Here is an 18098-nt window from a genome sequence, read left to right on the forward strand (position 1 = left end):
ATGCCCACAAGATGGACCATCTCAATGTGGCATAGCAATTAGCAACCTCTTTGTCACCTGCCAGTCCTGGCCCAGGAATGCCCAATACATTTTCAAAATATTTCTGTAATATTTCTTAGTGGCGCATGGATCTTAGACATTGTGCGAGACTCAGAATCACATCCTTGCTATTAAATCTAAAGTTCTCCCAACACTAATGTTATTTCACGACCAATTGACTCCAAATTGGAACCATCAGTTCTCCCTACACAACTATAAATAGACCTTATGTCAGTCCCATTTACAATAACCCAAATAATAACCTGTACTATAGATAGCACCATAGCTGGTTAGCTGAATTCATAGACATATTAATCGTATAAATGGTTCAAAGACCAGGCGATATAGATGCAGGATAATATCACAAAATACAATGCTTAAAATATAAATACAAATTATTCATAAAAATGACATACAGAGATAGTCTCAGGCATATGAGCATGTATTAGAAAACTAAAAAGATAAATTAACAGAAATACTGTTTCTCACTTTTATCATAATTGTTTGAGGGGATAATCAGATGTCAGGTTCCAAAGAATTTAACTCTTCTTTACAGTAAAAATTGCCCATTCTGTGATGCTCAGTGGAAATGTAAATTAGGTTTCACAACTCTTTTCAGAAACCATTCTTGACTAAGGAACATTTTAAACATATTCAAACGTATCATAAAAAGAATAAGTGTACTTAAAGATGTATGCCCCTAATCATAAGCTGCTATTTGTTTCCTGATCCAAGCAGCTCTAGCATAAATCTGGATGCATATTCCACTCCTTAGATTCTAGACAGGACAATACTGTTAATACTGTTTAAAAGAAGGAAGTTAATTAGCCCTGCCAGGTTGGAGGACATTGGAATACCTCTAAGGAGGAAGGAGCCAGTCAAGTTGTGGAGTCTCCCTCCCCTCCCCATTTTCTCACAGAGTAGTGAGAAAAGGCACCTCTAGAAAGAAGCACATAAATGGTGTTTCTTCAAGAGTATTGCCCACAGTTGGAATACCTCTAAAGTCTACAGCAGAACACTTTCTTCTGAATATGGCCGGCACACCTTTCCTGCTTCTAACTGGTATTATGAGCAACAGCACTCTCAAAAGGTTGCTAGTAAGCACTGTTCATTGTTCCCTGCTCACTCATATACTGATTGCAGTTGCCCCGTCATTGACTGGGAGTCAGAGGTGGTCACGAGCACCAGTGCATTGTCTCGCTGAGGTGAATACAGTGAAGAGGGCCAGGGTAGCCTTAGATGGCAGAATGCCACTTTCTAAATCATATATGACCTCTTGGGCTCTCAGCAAGTGCTCCCTGGTATATCAGTTTTCTCAGTTGGCCTTTAGAACTTCCCACATTAAGGAGGACAAGATGGTTCTCTGCAACCATACAGGTATTCCAGACATTCCTGTCCTATTCACTCCAGAGATCGATTCTGCTCTTACATCAATAGTCGGGGATAAAGCCCAGAGTGACACAATAGATAAGTTGCTGAGAAAGATACAATTTCAAAGTCTCAGATGCTGTCGGGCCACTTTTATTTGTCTTAGACAAGGTGGAGAAAGAAGGACCATCTAGCATCTCTCTAGACTCCCTTATAGCTTCCAAAATGGTCCTTTTAAAGGCTATTTGCAGGGCTACATTAATTATTGGCCAAACTTTTGACTTAATATCCAATACCCACAGAATGCGCTGGTTAGCTAGTTTGGGTCTGACCAATCTAGTTACCAGGCCTGTGATCGTTCCCAACCTGACACTCTATAAAGCTTGTAAATCCATTGCAGATCTGTGGGGCCCTCAGCCTCCAAAACTGCCTTTTTGTTAGGAGGATCATTCTGTCAGAGCCAGCAGTTCAACTCAAGATCAGCATAGTGCCCCCAGATCACACATGACTGGCCAAAGGTGAAGTGACTGGCAACTCCAACTCCTCCATTAAAGAAGGAGGATACAGTAAGTAACTTCTGTGCAACCACTTTTCTCTGTCTTTCTCAAGCAATAGATGTCTGGAAGAAGATTACCACAGACAGGTGGTTGATAAAGATCATAGAAAAGGGTTTGTCTCTCCCTTTTTTATTTCCACACCAGGTTTTCTTCTGCAAAAAGAATGCCAGTCCTCTGTTAATGGGGTCCTAGCTTTACACCAATGCAAATCAAGCTAGCGGACATCTCCAAAAAGTTGGGTCAGCTACGTTTTTTCCCATGATGAAATTAGACAGTTCCTAAAGGCCCATTTTAAACATTAAATACGTGAACCAGTTCATAAAGCCTTGTTCATTCATTAGAGCCTAGCAGACCTGCTGTTCCTGCTTGACAGAAATTATTTTTGTATAAAAAAAGATCTCAAAGTGGCCTTTCATACAATCCAAGTTCACCTAAATGACGGGAGACTCCTAAGGTACCTCTGGAATGAGGCCTTCTATCAATGGACAGTGATGGTGTTTGGCCTGTCCAATACCCCTTACACATTCACCCACCTCATGAAGGCTATTGTGACACACCTCCATCAGAATGGAGTCCACTGTGTCTTCTTCTTGAACGATCTCCTGGTTATCCAACCTGACATAAAAGTCTTTCTCTCTCACTGGGGCATCATTTTGTCTCTCCTAAGAAATTAGGTTTCTCTGTGAACCTAGACAAATCAGTTTTGATAATAATAATAATTTTTCTGGGATTTCTAATAGATTCCTCTTCTTTCTCAATTTCAGTCCCCTTAGAAAAATTGAGAGACATTCAAGACTTTGTAACCCAGGTCCTTCAATGCCAGCTTTCTCTGAGAGATTTAGCGAAGCTTATAGGGAAAATGAGAGTGATGGATTCAGGTTTCATCCACACTTCCCTCATATGCATACACTCTCAAGACCTTCTTTCTTGTCTCCTCCGGCAAGGGTTTGCTTGGTCAGACATCAGTCCCCTACCTCCCACAGTTCACAGGGAGATTCTCAGTTTGACAGGTCTTCTGCTACCTCATTCCAGAACCTTTTTAAACCCTTCCCTGGAAACTATCATTTCCTATGGCACCTCTCTTGCAAGCTGGGGAGCATTCACAAAACTAAAAGCAGTAAGGGGGAGATGGTCTTCTCTGGAATCAACAGCTCACATCAACAGTTTGGAGTTAATGGCTGCCAAACTAGCCCTATCCTCTACATACTTGGGAGATCTCGGTACAGCTCTGCCTGGACAACAGGACTGCAGTCTCTTACCTCAACAGAATGGGATTTACATGATCCCACTTTCTCTGCCAAGAGGCAGTAGATATCTGGAACTGGGTGGTGCATGGGTCCATACTCCTTTCTGACATTTACAGTATATCCTAGTGGAGTTGAACAAGATGGCCAACTCCCTGTCCAGAAAGCACCTCACATATGATTGCATAAGTCTCAGGTCAAAAACCTTCCTTTTCATAGTAAAGGCCTTTGGTCAACTGGGTGTGGACCTCTTTGTAATACCATCAAATGCACAGGTCCTGGTCTTCTTATCCAAAATCTGGACCCAATGAGCCCTACACATGGATGACATTTGCTTTCCATGGACCGATCTCACTCTCCCATATGCCTTTCTCTCTGCCATGCTACTGAAGGTATTTCACAAGGTGAGAATGGACAGAGTGTCTCACCTCATTCTGGTGTACCCTGTCTGGCTCTCCAAAATATGGTTCACCTTCATCACCCAACTCTTGAAGGAACCCAAATTGGACTGTGTAGGGACTGCTTCCAGGGAACTCCAGATCTACTGCAAGTGCTCACACAATGCTTGTAGATAGTGACATTATTTGGCTGCTTGCCAATGCTGCCTCTGTCATGGCTTAGATAACTGCTTCTTTTAGGCAATTAACAAGGTCCAGATAGACGCATTTGTTTCCTGGTGATACTCACACTCTTTGACCTCAGGATCCCATTCTGAAATAAACTCAGAAATAGATTTTTTGAACACTAAGTTCTAAAAAGGCCTAGTTGACACCATGATACACTCATATGGCTCTGCCCTGGTGTTTTTAATCCCTAGCCTTACAGAAAATAAGCTATACCTTTGGTTGCTCAAGGGCATTTTCCTTTCTAGGCCATCATGCCCACAATACTCTTCCACATGGGACATTAACACTTTCCTAAACTTTTTAGCTACTACCCTTTCCTTGGCTGACATTTATTGCCTTTCACTGAAGCTAGCTTCTTTAGTGGCTTTGGTGTTTGCTGTCAGAGGTGGAGAACTTAAACTGATCCACATTTCAGAGCCATGGATGACCTCCATCCCAGAGGGTTTTTATGTCATTTTTAAAGGACACACAAAAACAAGTTCTGTTTGAAACCCCTTTGAGGAAAACAACCTGGTAAAAGACCAATCTGATCCCAAACTCGGCATAGTTAGGTGTTCATACACTTACATCACACTCACAGCATCGATTAGAGGTGACATTTCCAACTTATTCATCACCTGTTGTAAGCCCTTTTGCCCAGCTAGGCATTCTAAAATCAGGGGCTGGATTGTTTCTACCATGCAGAGCTCAGACACCTCTCTATTTGAGGGTCACTCCCTATGCTGAGCAGCCATTACTTCAGCTGCCACCAGGCAGGCTACACGTTGGTCTTCCACACATACTTTTGTAAAACATTATTGGAGGCCTTCTGACACTCAGAGGTTAAAATTCCTTAAAGCAACCATTAGGTATGTGGTAGTCTGCCCACCAGCTGTAGCTAGGTGACAAGAATCACAATGAATAAACAGTAGTTTGCAGGAATCTATGATCTGCAAATTCTCTTTGTTCTAGGGAATAGGATTGTTACATAACAACAGCTCCCACTGTAACAGCCCTGTTACCTTACTATGGCCCTGATTCAGAGCTGAACGCTCTGAGCAGAATGCTCGCTCTGAATCAGGGCCATCCTATTTAAATGTGGAGCAGCCTCATGGACACTCGCATAGCTGTGGGTTACCACCCACAGCTTATGCGAGTGTCCATGATGATGGTCGCGATGGTCAAGACCATCGCGACCATAGGGCTTGCGACGAGACCCTGCGGTAGTGTTTCACTGCCACAAGCCCCGGAGTGATTTTGGCTCTATCAAAGCCAAAGTCACTCCCACTGACATCATTACTGATGTCAGTGGCGACGGACTCAGTCGGTAGGTGCTCCGTCTGGCCGCAACGCCCCCAGCACGCCCACCAAAGGGGGCATGCTGTCAGTCACCATCGACAGCATGCCCCCTTTGGTGCGAGACCCCGAGCAACGTATTTCTCGTCGCTCGCCGGGTCTAGCGCATGCTCACGACGGAGCTCCCTCCATCGTGCGCATGCACATTCTCACAACATCGACCCGCTTGCGAGTGAACTTTGCTCACAAGCGGGTCTGAATGACCCCCTAAGTCCCTATCTGTGTGAGAAGTTAAGAGCAAATTTATTTCACTTTACCTTATCTGCATAGTCAGAAGGCTTGCACCTAACCTACCAACTGTTGCTAGGTTGCAATTCTATTCCCTAGAACAGGGGTGGCCAAACAGTCAGAGTCAAAGAGCCCAAAAGTATCTGTAGGTTTGTCAAAAAGCCAAGATCATCCTTGCGCCAAAGGCACACATGCAAAAAGGGGTGTGGCCTTGCTCCAGCTAGGGCACGCACCTGGTATGATTTTTGTAGGAGCATGTAAAAGTGCATGCACACAGTCACCATGCAGGTAATTATTAAAAGAAAAGAAAAAGCCAGAAAAATATAAAAAACATTGAGGAAAACAGATCCACATAAAAAACACTGAAACAAGCCAGATCTACATAAAATACACTGCAAAAGCCACATCCATAAATAATGCACTGAAAAAGCTGCATAAAAAAATACACTGAAAAAAACACATCCACAAAAAATAACTTAAAAAAAATTCACATGATACAATCCAGCCCCTCCATGTGTCACTCCAGCCTCTCCTTGTGTCACTCCAGCCTCTCCATGTTTCCCTTCAGCCCTCCATGTGTCACTTCAGTCCCCCTCATATATCACTTCAGCAGCCTATCATGTGGCAATCCAGAAGTCCATCATGTGTCACTTTAGCAGCCCATCATGTGTCAGTCCAGCAACTCCACATGTGTGACTTCAGCAGCCCCTCATTTGTCACAAAAACAGAACCACATGTGCCACTCCAGCCCCCCTCTCTCCGGGCCACTCCAGCCCCCACATGTCTCAAATATAATGAATAGACAAATAAAAAACCCTCACAGCTTTTACCTTGTTGCGGACTATCTGTGCCATGTAAGTAGGCTCTGGCATCTGCGAACACATCCTCTTTGTGGCTGCAGGTTCAGTCACAAATTGAGCTCCACCACCTGTTTGCAGCATGACATCACCCCATCCCCCTTTTATGCATCCGGAGTGGAGCAGACTGCTGCAACAAAGGACAAGCATCCTCTGAACAGCTGCACGCCTATCAGCGGAGGCAGTCAGTGTCAGTCAAGGGAGCCAAATCAGGACAGTGGAAGAGCCACAGTTTGGCCACCACTGCCATAGAACAAAGAAAGTTTGTAGATCATAGATTCCTGCAAACTAGTGTTTACCCCTCATAAATGAAGTAGTGCCTATGTCCACAAGAGGCTTAATATGGTAAATCTGTGTACATTGTATAAGCAAGAACAATAAAAGAATTGCAAAATGTACAATTGTCTATGTAAAAAACAACAAGAAACATCTGCACGTGATATTATAATTACTTAGACAGATTTAGTATACTCCCTATATCTACATAAGAGACAGGTAGAGAAAGAGTTTATACCTGCAATGAGCAACACATAATCAGAAATACAAAATATGTAGTCAAATTCATTTGAATGAGTAGTAACAAGATTCAATACAAATTTGTCCTCACTTACTGAGCATGCGTCCGTCATACATGGGCTATTTGATGTGAGTGATGTAACAGTAAAAAGGTCACATCTGTAACATATTACTCTGCAAATATGAAATTACTTTTCATAACTTTTAACACTTCCAGTTTGTAGCTTGTTTTACTAGGAATGGCATTTAATACTCTACTAAGTAGTCTCATATGGGTATGTTTTCTGTCTGTAAATCTCTTATTTCTTTAGAATACATACAATAAATGTGACCATTGTGAGATAAAATTATTTTAAATTGCAGTGAAACTAAATTTGGGAGGCGTATAAATCTCTTTGTTCTATACAAAATAAAATAGTGACACAGCAGCAATAAAATCCTGTTTTAGTGAATAAATATGTTGAAACATTGTGTCCTGGTTTATGTAATTTCCTTTATAAGAGATGTGTGTGACAATCTGCATCTTACATATTGTGTGTGTCACAGTTAGGGACCGGTTTCTGGATTGGAACTTGTTCTTTATTAGAAGAATATGGCTGATAAACTGTGCAGCAAACTGACCCTTAATATAATATAATAAAAGTGCATCATTTGGGCTGTTATTTTATCACTGCCCTTATTCTGAAGCCATTGACATATTATCTTAAAGATGAATCTTCCAACTATATGATCTTATGAATTATGGGAAATAAGTTTTCCAAATTTTTAAAAGTGTTAGTTAAAACAGAACATTTGCATATAATTTTAGGACAATCAGAAATCTGTTGATACAAAGTAAACATTTTCTTAAGAATACTCAACGGCATTACTAAGTAAGAGATATATACTGGACAATGTGGTAATATTATATTTTATCATAACATTTATTTCCTTATTCATTTTTTAGACAGTGAAAACTGCCAGAAATGTCCTGAAGATGAATGGCCTAATGAGGATAAAGATTTGTGTATTAAAAGGATATTAGAATTCATTTCATACAAGTCAGACATGATAGCTATAGCTTTTAATTCAATATCTGTCCTATTTTTTATCTTATCCATCTTTATAATTGGAATATTTGTTTCATTCCGGGACACTCCCATAGTAAAAGCCAATAATAGAAACCTTAGCTTCATTTTTCTAATCTCCCTCAAACTTAGCCAACTCTGTGTGTTTCTGTTCATCGGTCATCCTGTGGACATCACCTGCATGCTACGCCAAATATCCTTTGGAATACTATTCACTGTGGCCATGTCTTCTATCCTGGCCAAGGCTATCATGGTTTGCATTGCTTTCAAAGCCACCAGACCTGGAAGTTCCGGGAAAAAATGGCTCAGTGTTAAATTGCTGAATTATGTTGTATTGATCTGCTCATCTGTTCAAGTTATCACCAGTGCTATTTGGTTGTCAGTTTCTCCTCCCTTTCAAGAGTATGACAGGAAAACAAATCCTGGGATTATCATAGTTCAATGTAATGAGGGTTCTTTCTTTGCCTTTTATTTCATGTTGGGTTATATGGGGTTTCTGGCAATTCTGAGTTTTGGTCTAGCATTCATGATGAGGACATTACCTGACATCTTTAATGAAGCAAAATACATCACCTTCAGCATGCTGGTGTTCTTTAGTGTTTGGATCTGTGCCATACCTGCCTATCTGAGCAGTAAGGGTAAACACATGGTCACTGTGGAGATTTTTGCTATATTGGCTTCAGGTATTGGAATACTGAGCTGTATATTTTTTCCTAAATGCTACAATATTCTGCTCAGACCTGAGATTAACAGTAAAAGACACTTGTTAGTGAAAAGTTCTTCATAAATTTAATAATTTTTAAATGTTCCACTTTTATAGTTTTGTTAAAATTATGAACTGCAGGCAATTTAAAATATAAAGTGAAATATATATTTACACAGCTTTTCTATATCCATGTTATTAAAATAAAATTAGGTGTTAATTTAATTGAAGATTGAAATTAAATGTAGCTGTAACATTGAATAGGAGTTTGTCTGTTGTAGTTTTCTATGGGCTCAAATTACCTGATCCTTAGATGTAAAATTTTACAGTGATCAATGAACCAAATATTTTTGGATATGAGATAGAATAGAGAAGTTTTAGATAAGTTAATTAAAGTGTTTGTTTGAGTAATATGTAGAATTTATTGCAAAGGAAATAAAACATCATTACTAAACCTAAGATAAATTGATTATTGTACTACTGCCCCGCATTCAGTTTCTGAAAAATTTGAAGCAGTCAGCATTAATCAATACTTTTCTATATTCCAATAATACAGTCAGATGTGATCTGAAGAACTGAGTTTATTATTCGATAGAAGAACTTGCGTGGATGTACACAGATCGATGCATATAAACAAGTGTGCACATGTTTGTGCATGTGATGTGATGAGTGATGATAAATAATGATAAGTGATGATAAGTAATGATAAGTGATGAGTGATGGTAAAACATTGGATGTTGTACCAGGTTGAGCGTATGTATTGATGACTTTCTGGGACCATGTGAGAAAGGAAAATGGCTGCTTACAGCTACTTTAGCACAGAATGCATTGCTAGACTGCTATGGAATGTTAAGAAGGACAAAATAGATCAGATTTAAACTGCTGCTGTCCTGACCACTAGGTGGGGCTGCTTTTATGAAAAAATGTAACATAACAAACCCTATGCTGAAGGCATGACACTCCCCATCTGGTATCATTGATACCACAAATTTAAACTAGGTAACAGTAAAAACAGTTCAGACACTGGTCTGAGAAACAGCTTAGTCTCTCCTTGCTTACAGATCTTGACTTCGACCTTACGAACTCTTTTATCCTTGCTCAGGAACATCTTGGTGACAATACTCAAAGGCCACTCATTACGTTGTGACTGGCAATCTCTGACAAGTACAATGTCTCCAGGATTTAGGTTGGGTTTGGCAACTTGCCACTTGGTCCTTGGCTGCAGGGTAGAGATATATTGTCTTTTCCACCTGTCCCAAAAGGTGTTTGCTAGGTTTTGAACTTGACTCCATTGTGGTTTGAATAAGTCTTTGTTGGTGAACTCTCCAGAAGGAGCATAGATAGTCCTGGCCATCTGAGTAAGAAGAGTAGCAGGAGTAAGCAGAAGTGGATCTTCTTGGTCATTAGAAACTGTAGTCAAAGGTCTAGCATTGACGATAGCTGAAACTTCATCCATGAAAGTTGTTAAACTCTCATGAGTAAGTCTTGCAGTACCTACTTGTAGGAATATGGAATCAAGGATTCTGCATATTATGCCAATCATCCTATCCCATGTACCTCCCATATGAGAAGAATGAGGTGGGTTGAAAGTTCATGTAAAACTTTGCTCACTGAGGTATCTCTCTACACCTTTAGTGATGATGTTTGAGCGAATTTGTAGCTCTTTGGTTGCGTAAATATTTTGGCAGTGATGCCAACCTATACATTCAGTCACTCTTAGAGATGTGGCAAATTTAAATGAATGGGCTATGTGAGTTAGGCAGGTAATTGCTCTAAGAAGTGATTTCCAAGTTGAGAATCTTTGGAATCTGTGTGGCTCAAGATGACAATGTGAGATCATGGTATGGATTGTAGTCACAGCTAGCACTGCAGCACAAAGTTCTAGCCTGGGTATGGTATGCTCTGGAAGTGGTGTTAACTTTGCTTTGCCCATGACAAACCCAGTATTACACTGGCCTTTATTATCCACGGTTTTAAGATATGCAACAGTGGCAATTGCTTGGGTTGAAGCATCAGAAAATACACATAGTCTCTGGTTTTGTACTTCTGTAGTAGGCACAGGAGCATATGAATGTGTAATATAAAGGTTGGTTAAGGTGGACAGAGAACTTTTCCACTCCTCCCACAAATCTATTTTTCTGAGGAGACAGTGGCGCGTCCCAGTCAGTTGACTCGCAGGTTAGGTCTCTGAGCAAGGCTTTACCTTGGATAGTGACAGGAGCAGCAAATCCTAAGGGGTCATGCAAGCTGTTTATAACAGACAAGACACCTCTGTGGGTATAGGGTCTTTCCTCACTGTTCACTTGGAAGGTAAAGGAGTCAGATTTTAAGTCCCATAAGAGTCCAAGGCTACGTTGAGCTGGTGGAGAATCAGTTCCTAAATCTAAATCCCTTAAGTCACTGGTATGATCTTGAGAAGGGAAGGCTTCCATCACTCTTTTGCTGTTGGAAGCTATTTTGTGAAGCCTGAGATTAGAGCAGTCAAGCACTTCCTGAGCTCTCTTGAGGAGGCTGATTGCTGTCTCATCTGTTGGCATAGATTTTAAACAGTCATCTACATAGAAATCTTTTTCCACAAGTTGTCTAACATCAGAACCATGCTCTAGCTTGCCCTCTTGAGCTGAACGTCTGAGTCCGTAGATGGCGACTGCAGGGGAAGGGCTGTTACCAAAGATGTGTACCCTCATGCGGTACTCTGCAATCTCTTTAGAGGGGTTGTTGTCTCTGAACCAAAGGAATCTTAGGAAATTCCTGTCACTTTCCCTCATGAGGAAGCAATGAAACAATTGTTGGGTGTCAGCTGTGAAGGCAATAGAGTCCTTATGGAAACGTATGAGTACTCCAAGGCATTTGTTTTTAAGGTCTGGTCCTGATAGGAGAACATCATTTAAGGAGATGCCTTCGAACTTGGCATGGGAATCAAACACAACTCTGTTATGACCTAGTTTCTTTGGGTGGTATACTCCAAACATTGGTAAGCAGCAGCATTCATCTGTGTCTTTAAGAATGGGAGCTATCTCAGCATGACCATTCTCAAAATATTTTGTCCATGAAAGAGAAGAAGTGATCTTTCATTTCTGGCTTCCTGTGGAAGTTGCATTTTGGTGAAGAGAAGCATTTAAATACTTGTTCTCTATTGTTAGGTAGGTGCTGTCTGTGTGTTTTAAAGGGTAGAGGTGGAACCCAGCTGTTGGCATCATCTTTGACTAGTCCCTTTTTCATTATTTTCAGGAATAGATTGTCCTCTATGGACATTGTGACTTGATCATCCCTATTTGTTCTTTGGAAGACTGTGCACCCCAAATGTTCTTGGTAGCTCTCACAGATGTGGTTGTCACTAGGAGAGTCTATGACAGTGCAGTGTGGTAGTTCCATTATGAGTTAGTGATTGTGACATGGTTGAAATAGAGAAGGCGTCCGTTTTCTAAAGTACAGGTAAGCATACTGTTGACAGTAGCTGGATGCACATTTCCAAGACATACTTCTCCTATTATGACCCATCCTAGGTCTAATCTTTGAGCATAAGGAGCATTGTGTGGACCGTTAATCTGACTTCTGGCTTTGTGGACTCATAAGATATCTCTCCCAATGAATTGAATTATCCGGGCTAGTGAGTCCAGTTATTGCATCAGATGTGCTATACATTTCAAATGTGCATGATGGATAGCTGTGTCTATTGTAGGGATTTCAGACTGATTATCAGGGATCTCATTGCATTCAGTGATAGTGGGTAAGGGATGGCATGTCTTTCCATCTAAGGATTCAACTTGATAGCTGATTGCTCTTTTCCCAATTGTCTCGAAACTCCCTGCACAAGTCCTTAAGGAGTATGGAGTGCTGGGTCCTTTGATATTTGTCTCTTTGTTACTTTGAGACTTGTTACTTTGGTCATCTAGGATTGCATAAAGTTTGGTGGCTTTCTCTGGTTGACCGTTGGGGTAGACTCTGACTAAACAGATTTTGGAGCATGATCTGCCACCAATAGTGTCTTTGCTGACTTCAGTACATTGTGAAGATATCTCTGGTATGACTGCAGTAGTGTCTCTTTGCTCCACACTGAGCTCCCAGCCATGCTCTGTATCACCATAACTGTGTTGTAAAGTCAATGGGGAAGGTCCAGGGTGTAGAGCTGTGTTGTGTTCTGTGCTGTGACATTCTATGCAGTTAACAATAACCTTACAATCCTTGGCTAGGTGCATTGTAGAAGAGCAGCACTTGTAGCAGATGCCATTTTCTCTTAGGAATGCTTTGCAGTTCTCCAGCAACTTTTCTCTGAAGAAACTGCATTTCAGGAGAGGATGCAGTTTGTTATGCAGGGGACACTGCTTGGCAGGATCTTTATTCTCTTGACGAGTAGAATAGGTAGACCTGTGGGAAGAATCTGTATAATGCACATTAGTATTGTGAACTGCGACTGACATTTTGTGGGGGTTAGGTAGAATAGGGGTTGAGCAGGTCAGTGTAAAGGCAAAACTAGGATCATTCCTGGTCTTAGCTTGTTGGTGCACGAAGTCCACAAAAACAGAGAATGGGGGAAATGGTACGTTGTGCCGCTGCTTATATTTGGAACCATGGATGAGCCATTGCTCCTGCAGATTGTCAGGTAGCTTTTGCACTATAGGGTTAATGCTTCTGGCTGTGTTGAGGAAGGCAAGACCTGGTAAATCTCCCTCACACTTGGCTACTTGGAGCTACATTAGTAAGTCACTTAATTCTCTCAGTCTCTGATAGCTTTTGTTAGGTAACCTAGGGAAATCATCAATTCTTTTGAATAATGCACTTTCTATTATCTCTGGTGAGCCATAGCACTCATTTAATCTATCCCAGATCTTTTTAAGGCCATTCTCAGTTTGGTAAATATTGATCACTCTTATCCTTCTAGCATGTTCAGTGGATTCATTCCCAAGCCATTAAATTAAAAGGTCTATCTCTTCACTATGTGAAAGGTCTAACCTTCTAATTACATTTTGGAAAGAGGATTGCCAGGCTCTGAAGCTCTCAGGGCGATCATTGAACTTTGAGAGTCCATTTGTGACCAGCTCACGGCTAGAAAGAAACTTGGCAAAGTCTAATGTGTCCTGATTGGCTCTAGGAAATGGTGTTTATGCATTAACATTGTGTGTAAATGGTGCGTGGTCTTACCTGTTAGGATTGTATAGTTCCTATTGGCTTGTATCATACAACTTTTGTGTACGGGTAGTTGTGCCTTTGTTGTAGTTTGCAGATTCATACACCTGGTGTGGGGGAAGGTTGTTTCTCATGGGTTCCCTGGGTCTAGAATTCTCTTGTTTGCAAGTTTGCAGTTCACTGTTGACTAGTGGGGGCACTACATTGTGTGTTTGGCTTGTTTCACTGACAAAATCTGAATGCATGCTTTGTACTGATTGAGGTTTGCTGTCCATTTTGGATGCTTGATTTACATATTCTGATGTGCGTTGCAATGAATTCTGCGATCCAAGCTCTGCGTCAAGCACATTGATCTTCCTTATATTAATAAGTTCCACAGACTATAAGAATGCTGCTTCCATGATAGCAGCTGCTGCCTCCTTCTCTGCAGTGAGCTTCTCACTAACTGCTTCTAGGCATTGTTTCTCCATATCTCTTTCTGCATCCAGACGTGACCTCTCCATATCTCTTTCTGCATCCAGACGTGATCTCTCTATTCCTTTCTCTGCTTCTAAATGTGATTTTTCTTTTTTCAATCGCATCTCTTGTTCTGCAAAGGTGGTCCGCACTTTTGCAGCTTCCGCTTTTGTGCGTGCCATTATGGCTGCATTGCAGACAGATAAAGATTTGGAGGAACTAGAGTCTTGGGACCCTGTTTTGTATGAAGATGTTGTTTTCTGTGACATGATGATGGAATGGATATGCTTGACTGTGTAGAGGCTGCTGTATTATAATGTGCAGATAACTGAGCTGATCCTGTAGCTGGTCTCTGTGTAGTCAGGGTCTTGGGACTGTTGTTAGGCTGTTTGACTGTGCAGGGACTGTTGTCTTGCCATATGCAGGTGGCTGTACTGACAGTGGGAAATTCCTGTGTAGTCAATGGCGGTAATCCTATTGCTGAGCTGCCATGGTTAGACTGTATAGAAACTCTTGTGCTGTCATATGCAGGTGGCTGTACTGACAGTGTGAAATTCCTGTGTAGTCAATGGCAGTACTCCTATTGCTGAGATGCTATGGTTAGACTGTATAGAAACTCTTGTGCTGTCATATGCAGATAGCTCTGGCTGGCAGTGTAACAGATCTGTGAGTCGGTATGTGTCCCACTTGCTTATTAAGTCAGATATATGCATCACACGCTGGGAGCCCGATGTTTTACTGTACTGCCCCGCACTTAGTGTCTGACAAATTTGGAGCATCCAGCATAACCAATACTCTATCTTCCAATAATCCAGTCAGATGGGATCTGAAGAACTGAGTTTATTATTCGATAGAGGAACTTGCATGGATGTACACAGATCGATGGGTATAAACAAGTGTGCACATGTGATGTGATGAGTGATGATAAGTGATGGTAAGTAATGATAAGTGATGAGTGATGGTAAAACATCGGATGCTGTACCAGGTTGAGCATATGTAATGATGACTGTCTGGGACCATGTGAGAAAGGATAATGGCTGCTTACAGCTCCTTTAGCCCAGAATGTATTTCTAGACTGATATGGAATGTTAAGAAGGACAAAATAGATCAGATTTAAACTGCTGCTGTCCTGACCACTAGGTGGGGCTGCTAATATGAAATAGTGTACATAACAAACCCTATGCTGAAGGCATGACAATTATCACAAAGTTTAATAAACTACACTGGTAAAATAGCTCCAATCCTCAGATGCATTGAAATGTTTCATAAAAGGACAATAATATTACATATGTTATATTTTATTACATTTCATACAGTATATTACATTTAGAGATGAGCAGTTCTGGTTTTCTGAGAACCAGATCCACCCAAACTATGTGATCTGGGCCGGGATTTGAGTTCAGCTTCGGTTGTCCCACCTAACTCAGAACCCAAAATGAGTCATCCTGCTGTTAGATTCTTTTGGGTTTTGGATTCTATAAAGATCCCTATTATTGGCGCCATTTTCACTCCGGCTGTGGAGAGTATACAGAACAGACGTGCTCTATGCTGCTCTGTCTATGCATGTGTTCTCTGTTTCTCTTTCAGTTGTTCAAAGGTGCAGTGTTGTTGGGCTGGGGCTGCAGTACATAAAGGGGTGCTGCTGTGTCACTGTTGTCCTGTCAATCAAGGGGCTGGGGCTGCAGTACATGAAGGGGTTGTGAGGATATGGGGTTCTCTCAATCACCCAGACACCAAGCAGAGGAAACCAAAGTGGTGGATTATTTTTCACGGCACACAGAAATAGGTAAAATGCAATGATAAGGGGTAAATGCCGCAAACAGGCAATATGCAAGTAGAAGTCCAGACAGAGGCAGTCCCAAAATAGCTAGAGACACTCAGTCTCCACAGGAGAAACTATTACCAAAACCACACAGATGTAATAGCGTATGAGTCCACCCAAACATTTATGGGATACCACACAGTCGAAACTATCACCGATCACACAGCAATGAATAGCATATGACTGGTGATGCATTCCACTCAGCACTTTGGGAGAGATTACCTCTTAGCCAAAGTCAGTAACTAACATGAAGAGCTGCCTTTGGTGACCGATCTTGAAACCTTCCAATTTCCCATGGTCTTTGTGACCACCCCAGGTAGTTGCACCATCCTGATTGGTGTGGGTCCCTTATCCTACAACTTCCTCCTACCTCCCCCAGATATTACTCTCCTGACGAACATCTGCTGGGTTTGCTCCATAAAGTCTGCCAGACTCCAGTGAGGGTGGACTCATAAGCTATTCACTGCTGTGTGATCCCTGATAGCTTAAACATTAAACATTACATTTCCTCACATTATAACAGTATATAATATACCTGCTAATGCAAAAGTATAAGTCCTGTGAATGAACACACATGCATTATCAGACGGATAGCAGAACAAAAAGGGCTAAAAAGTTAATTAATCCATGCAGGAAATGAGATGCTGCAAATAAATATTTAACACACATTTCATTTCGTCACAGGGGTGCTGCTGTGTCACTGTTGTCCTGTCAATCAAGGGGCTGGGGCTGCATTACCATCAAGGGGCTGAGGCTGCAGTACATTAAAGGCTGCTGCTGTGTTGTCCTTAAAAGGGGCTGGAGCACAAAAGGGGTGGCTGCAGTACCTAAAGGAGTGCTGCTGTGTTGTCCTGTTCTATAAATAAATAACAACTTCACCTTATATGGCGCAATATACATAAAAAGAGTCCTTACATCAAAGAAACAAGTTCATAAATCACTAAATGTTCTCAATATTTCATCAGGATATGGATTTTTCTCCAAATATGGTCCTCAATGATGAATATAGAAAAGAAGATAACAAAACATAGTGCGATATAGGCAAAAAATTTTTTTGGAAAAGATGAATTTATTACATCACACTCACATTTGAAAAAACTTAAAATCACATATAACCATAAATGGTAAAAGCTGGGGTATCAGTGGGCTTATTTCATCGATATATTACCCTCCTAGATGGAATAGGGATTGAGGTTCAGGGTCCTAGGAATCTCCCTTCTCCTTTAGGCAAAACGAAGAAGATAAAGCAAATCCCCATATACTGAAACAATCACCACGCTTGAAGCTTTTCGGACGTCCTGTCCTTCATCAGCAGCATGGTGAACTCACTATCATAGCACATATATATATACCTAAGCTAATAGGAGGGACACTCCCTTAATCAGTCTCAATAATGTCCGCTGATTACCGCCACGTGGCACGGGCAGAAATTATGTCATCATGTGGCATCTGCAACCGGAAGTGACATCATCATTGGGCACCCGGAACCGGAAGTGATGTTATCGCTAGGCATCCGGAACCGGAAGTCCATCACATTGCATTCCATTAGTTCTCAAAAACCGGAAGAAGAGATTTAAGATGCGTTCCACCATGTTTTTAATCCAAAACAGGTAGCTCTATGTATTCCACTTCCATCCAAAATAGGAATTCTGTAACTTTTAAGACCCATTTCAGACACAGTCCATGAAAGTCCATAAATATGTAAAATAAAAACATTTAAAAAAAAAACAATTAATAAAACACAAATAGAGTTAAAACTAGGAGTATAAAAAAACTAAAAATACTAAAGAATTGAGACAAATAAAAATTATATATTATATAAAAACTAGCAAAAACTCATAAAAACCATTTAAGTTCAAATTCACCATTTAAACCATTTGGGGTCAGAGTGTCCAGCCTATAAATCCATTTCATTTCTAACTTGGACAATCTGACCTCCACATCTCTACTTTTCCATGTAGGTTTAATGGTTTGAATCCCCCAGAAAGATTTTAATTTACTTGGATTACATTGGTGCTCTTTTTTAAAATGCATGGACACTGTATGAGTTTCAAGGCCATTTTTAATATTATAGACGTGTTCCGCCAGTCGTGTCTTCAAATTTCTACACGTTTTCCCTATATATACAAGACCACACCGGCACTCTAAGCCAT

The 18098-nt window shown here is 41.0% G+C and overlaps 1 protein-coding gene across 1 annotated transcript in view; it reads left to right on the top strand.

Annotated features, from left to right (window-relative positions):
• The window catches only part of LOC148509553 (vomeronasal type-2 receptor 26-like), a 37850-nt gene extending 29226 nt beyond the window's left edge, over positions 1 to 8624 (top strand). The window contains exon 3 of the mRNA XM_088442967.1: positions 7717 to 8624. Within this exon, the coding sequence (XP_088299093.1) occupies positions 7717 to 8624 (908 nt within the window). The remainder of the gene's footprint in view (positions 1 to 7716) is intronic.
• The last annotated feature ends 9474 nt before the right edge of the window (positions 8625 to 18098 follow it).

The sequence above is a fragment of the Taudactylus pleione genome, unplaced genomic scaffold, assembly GCF_031769625.1.
Source record: "Taudactylus pleione unplaced genomic scaffold, aTauple2 ptg000319l, whole genome shotgun sequence".
NCBI lineage: Eukaryota > Metazoa > Chordata > Amphibia > Anura > Myobatrachidae > Taudactylus > Taudactylus pleione.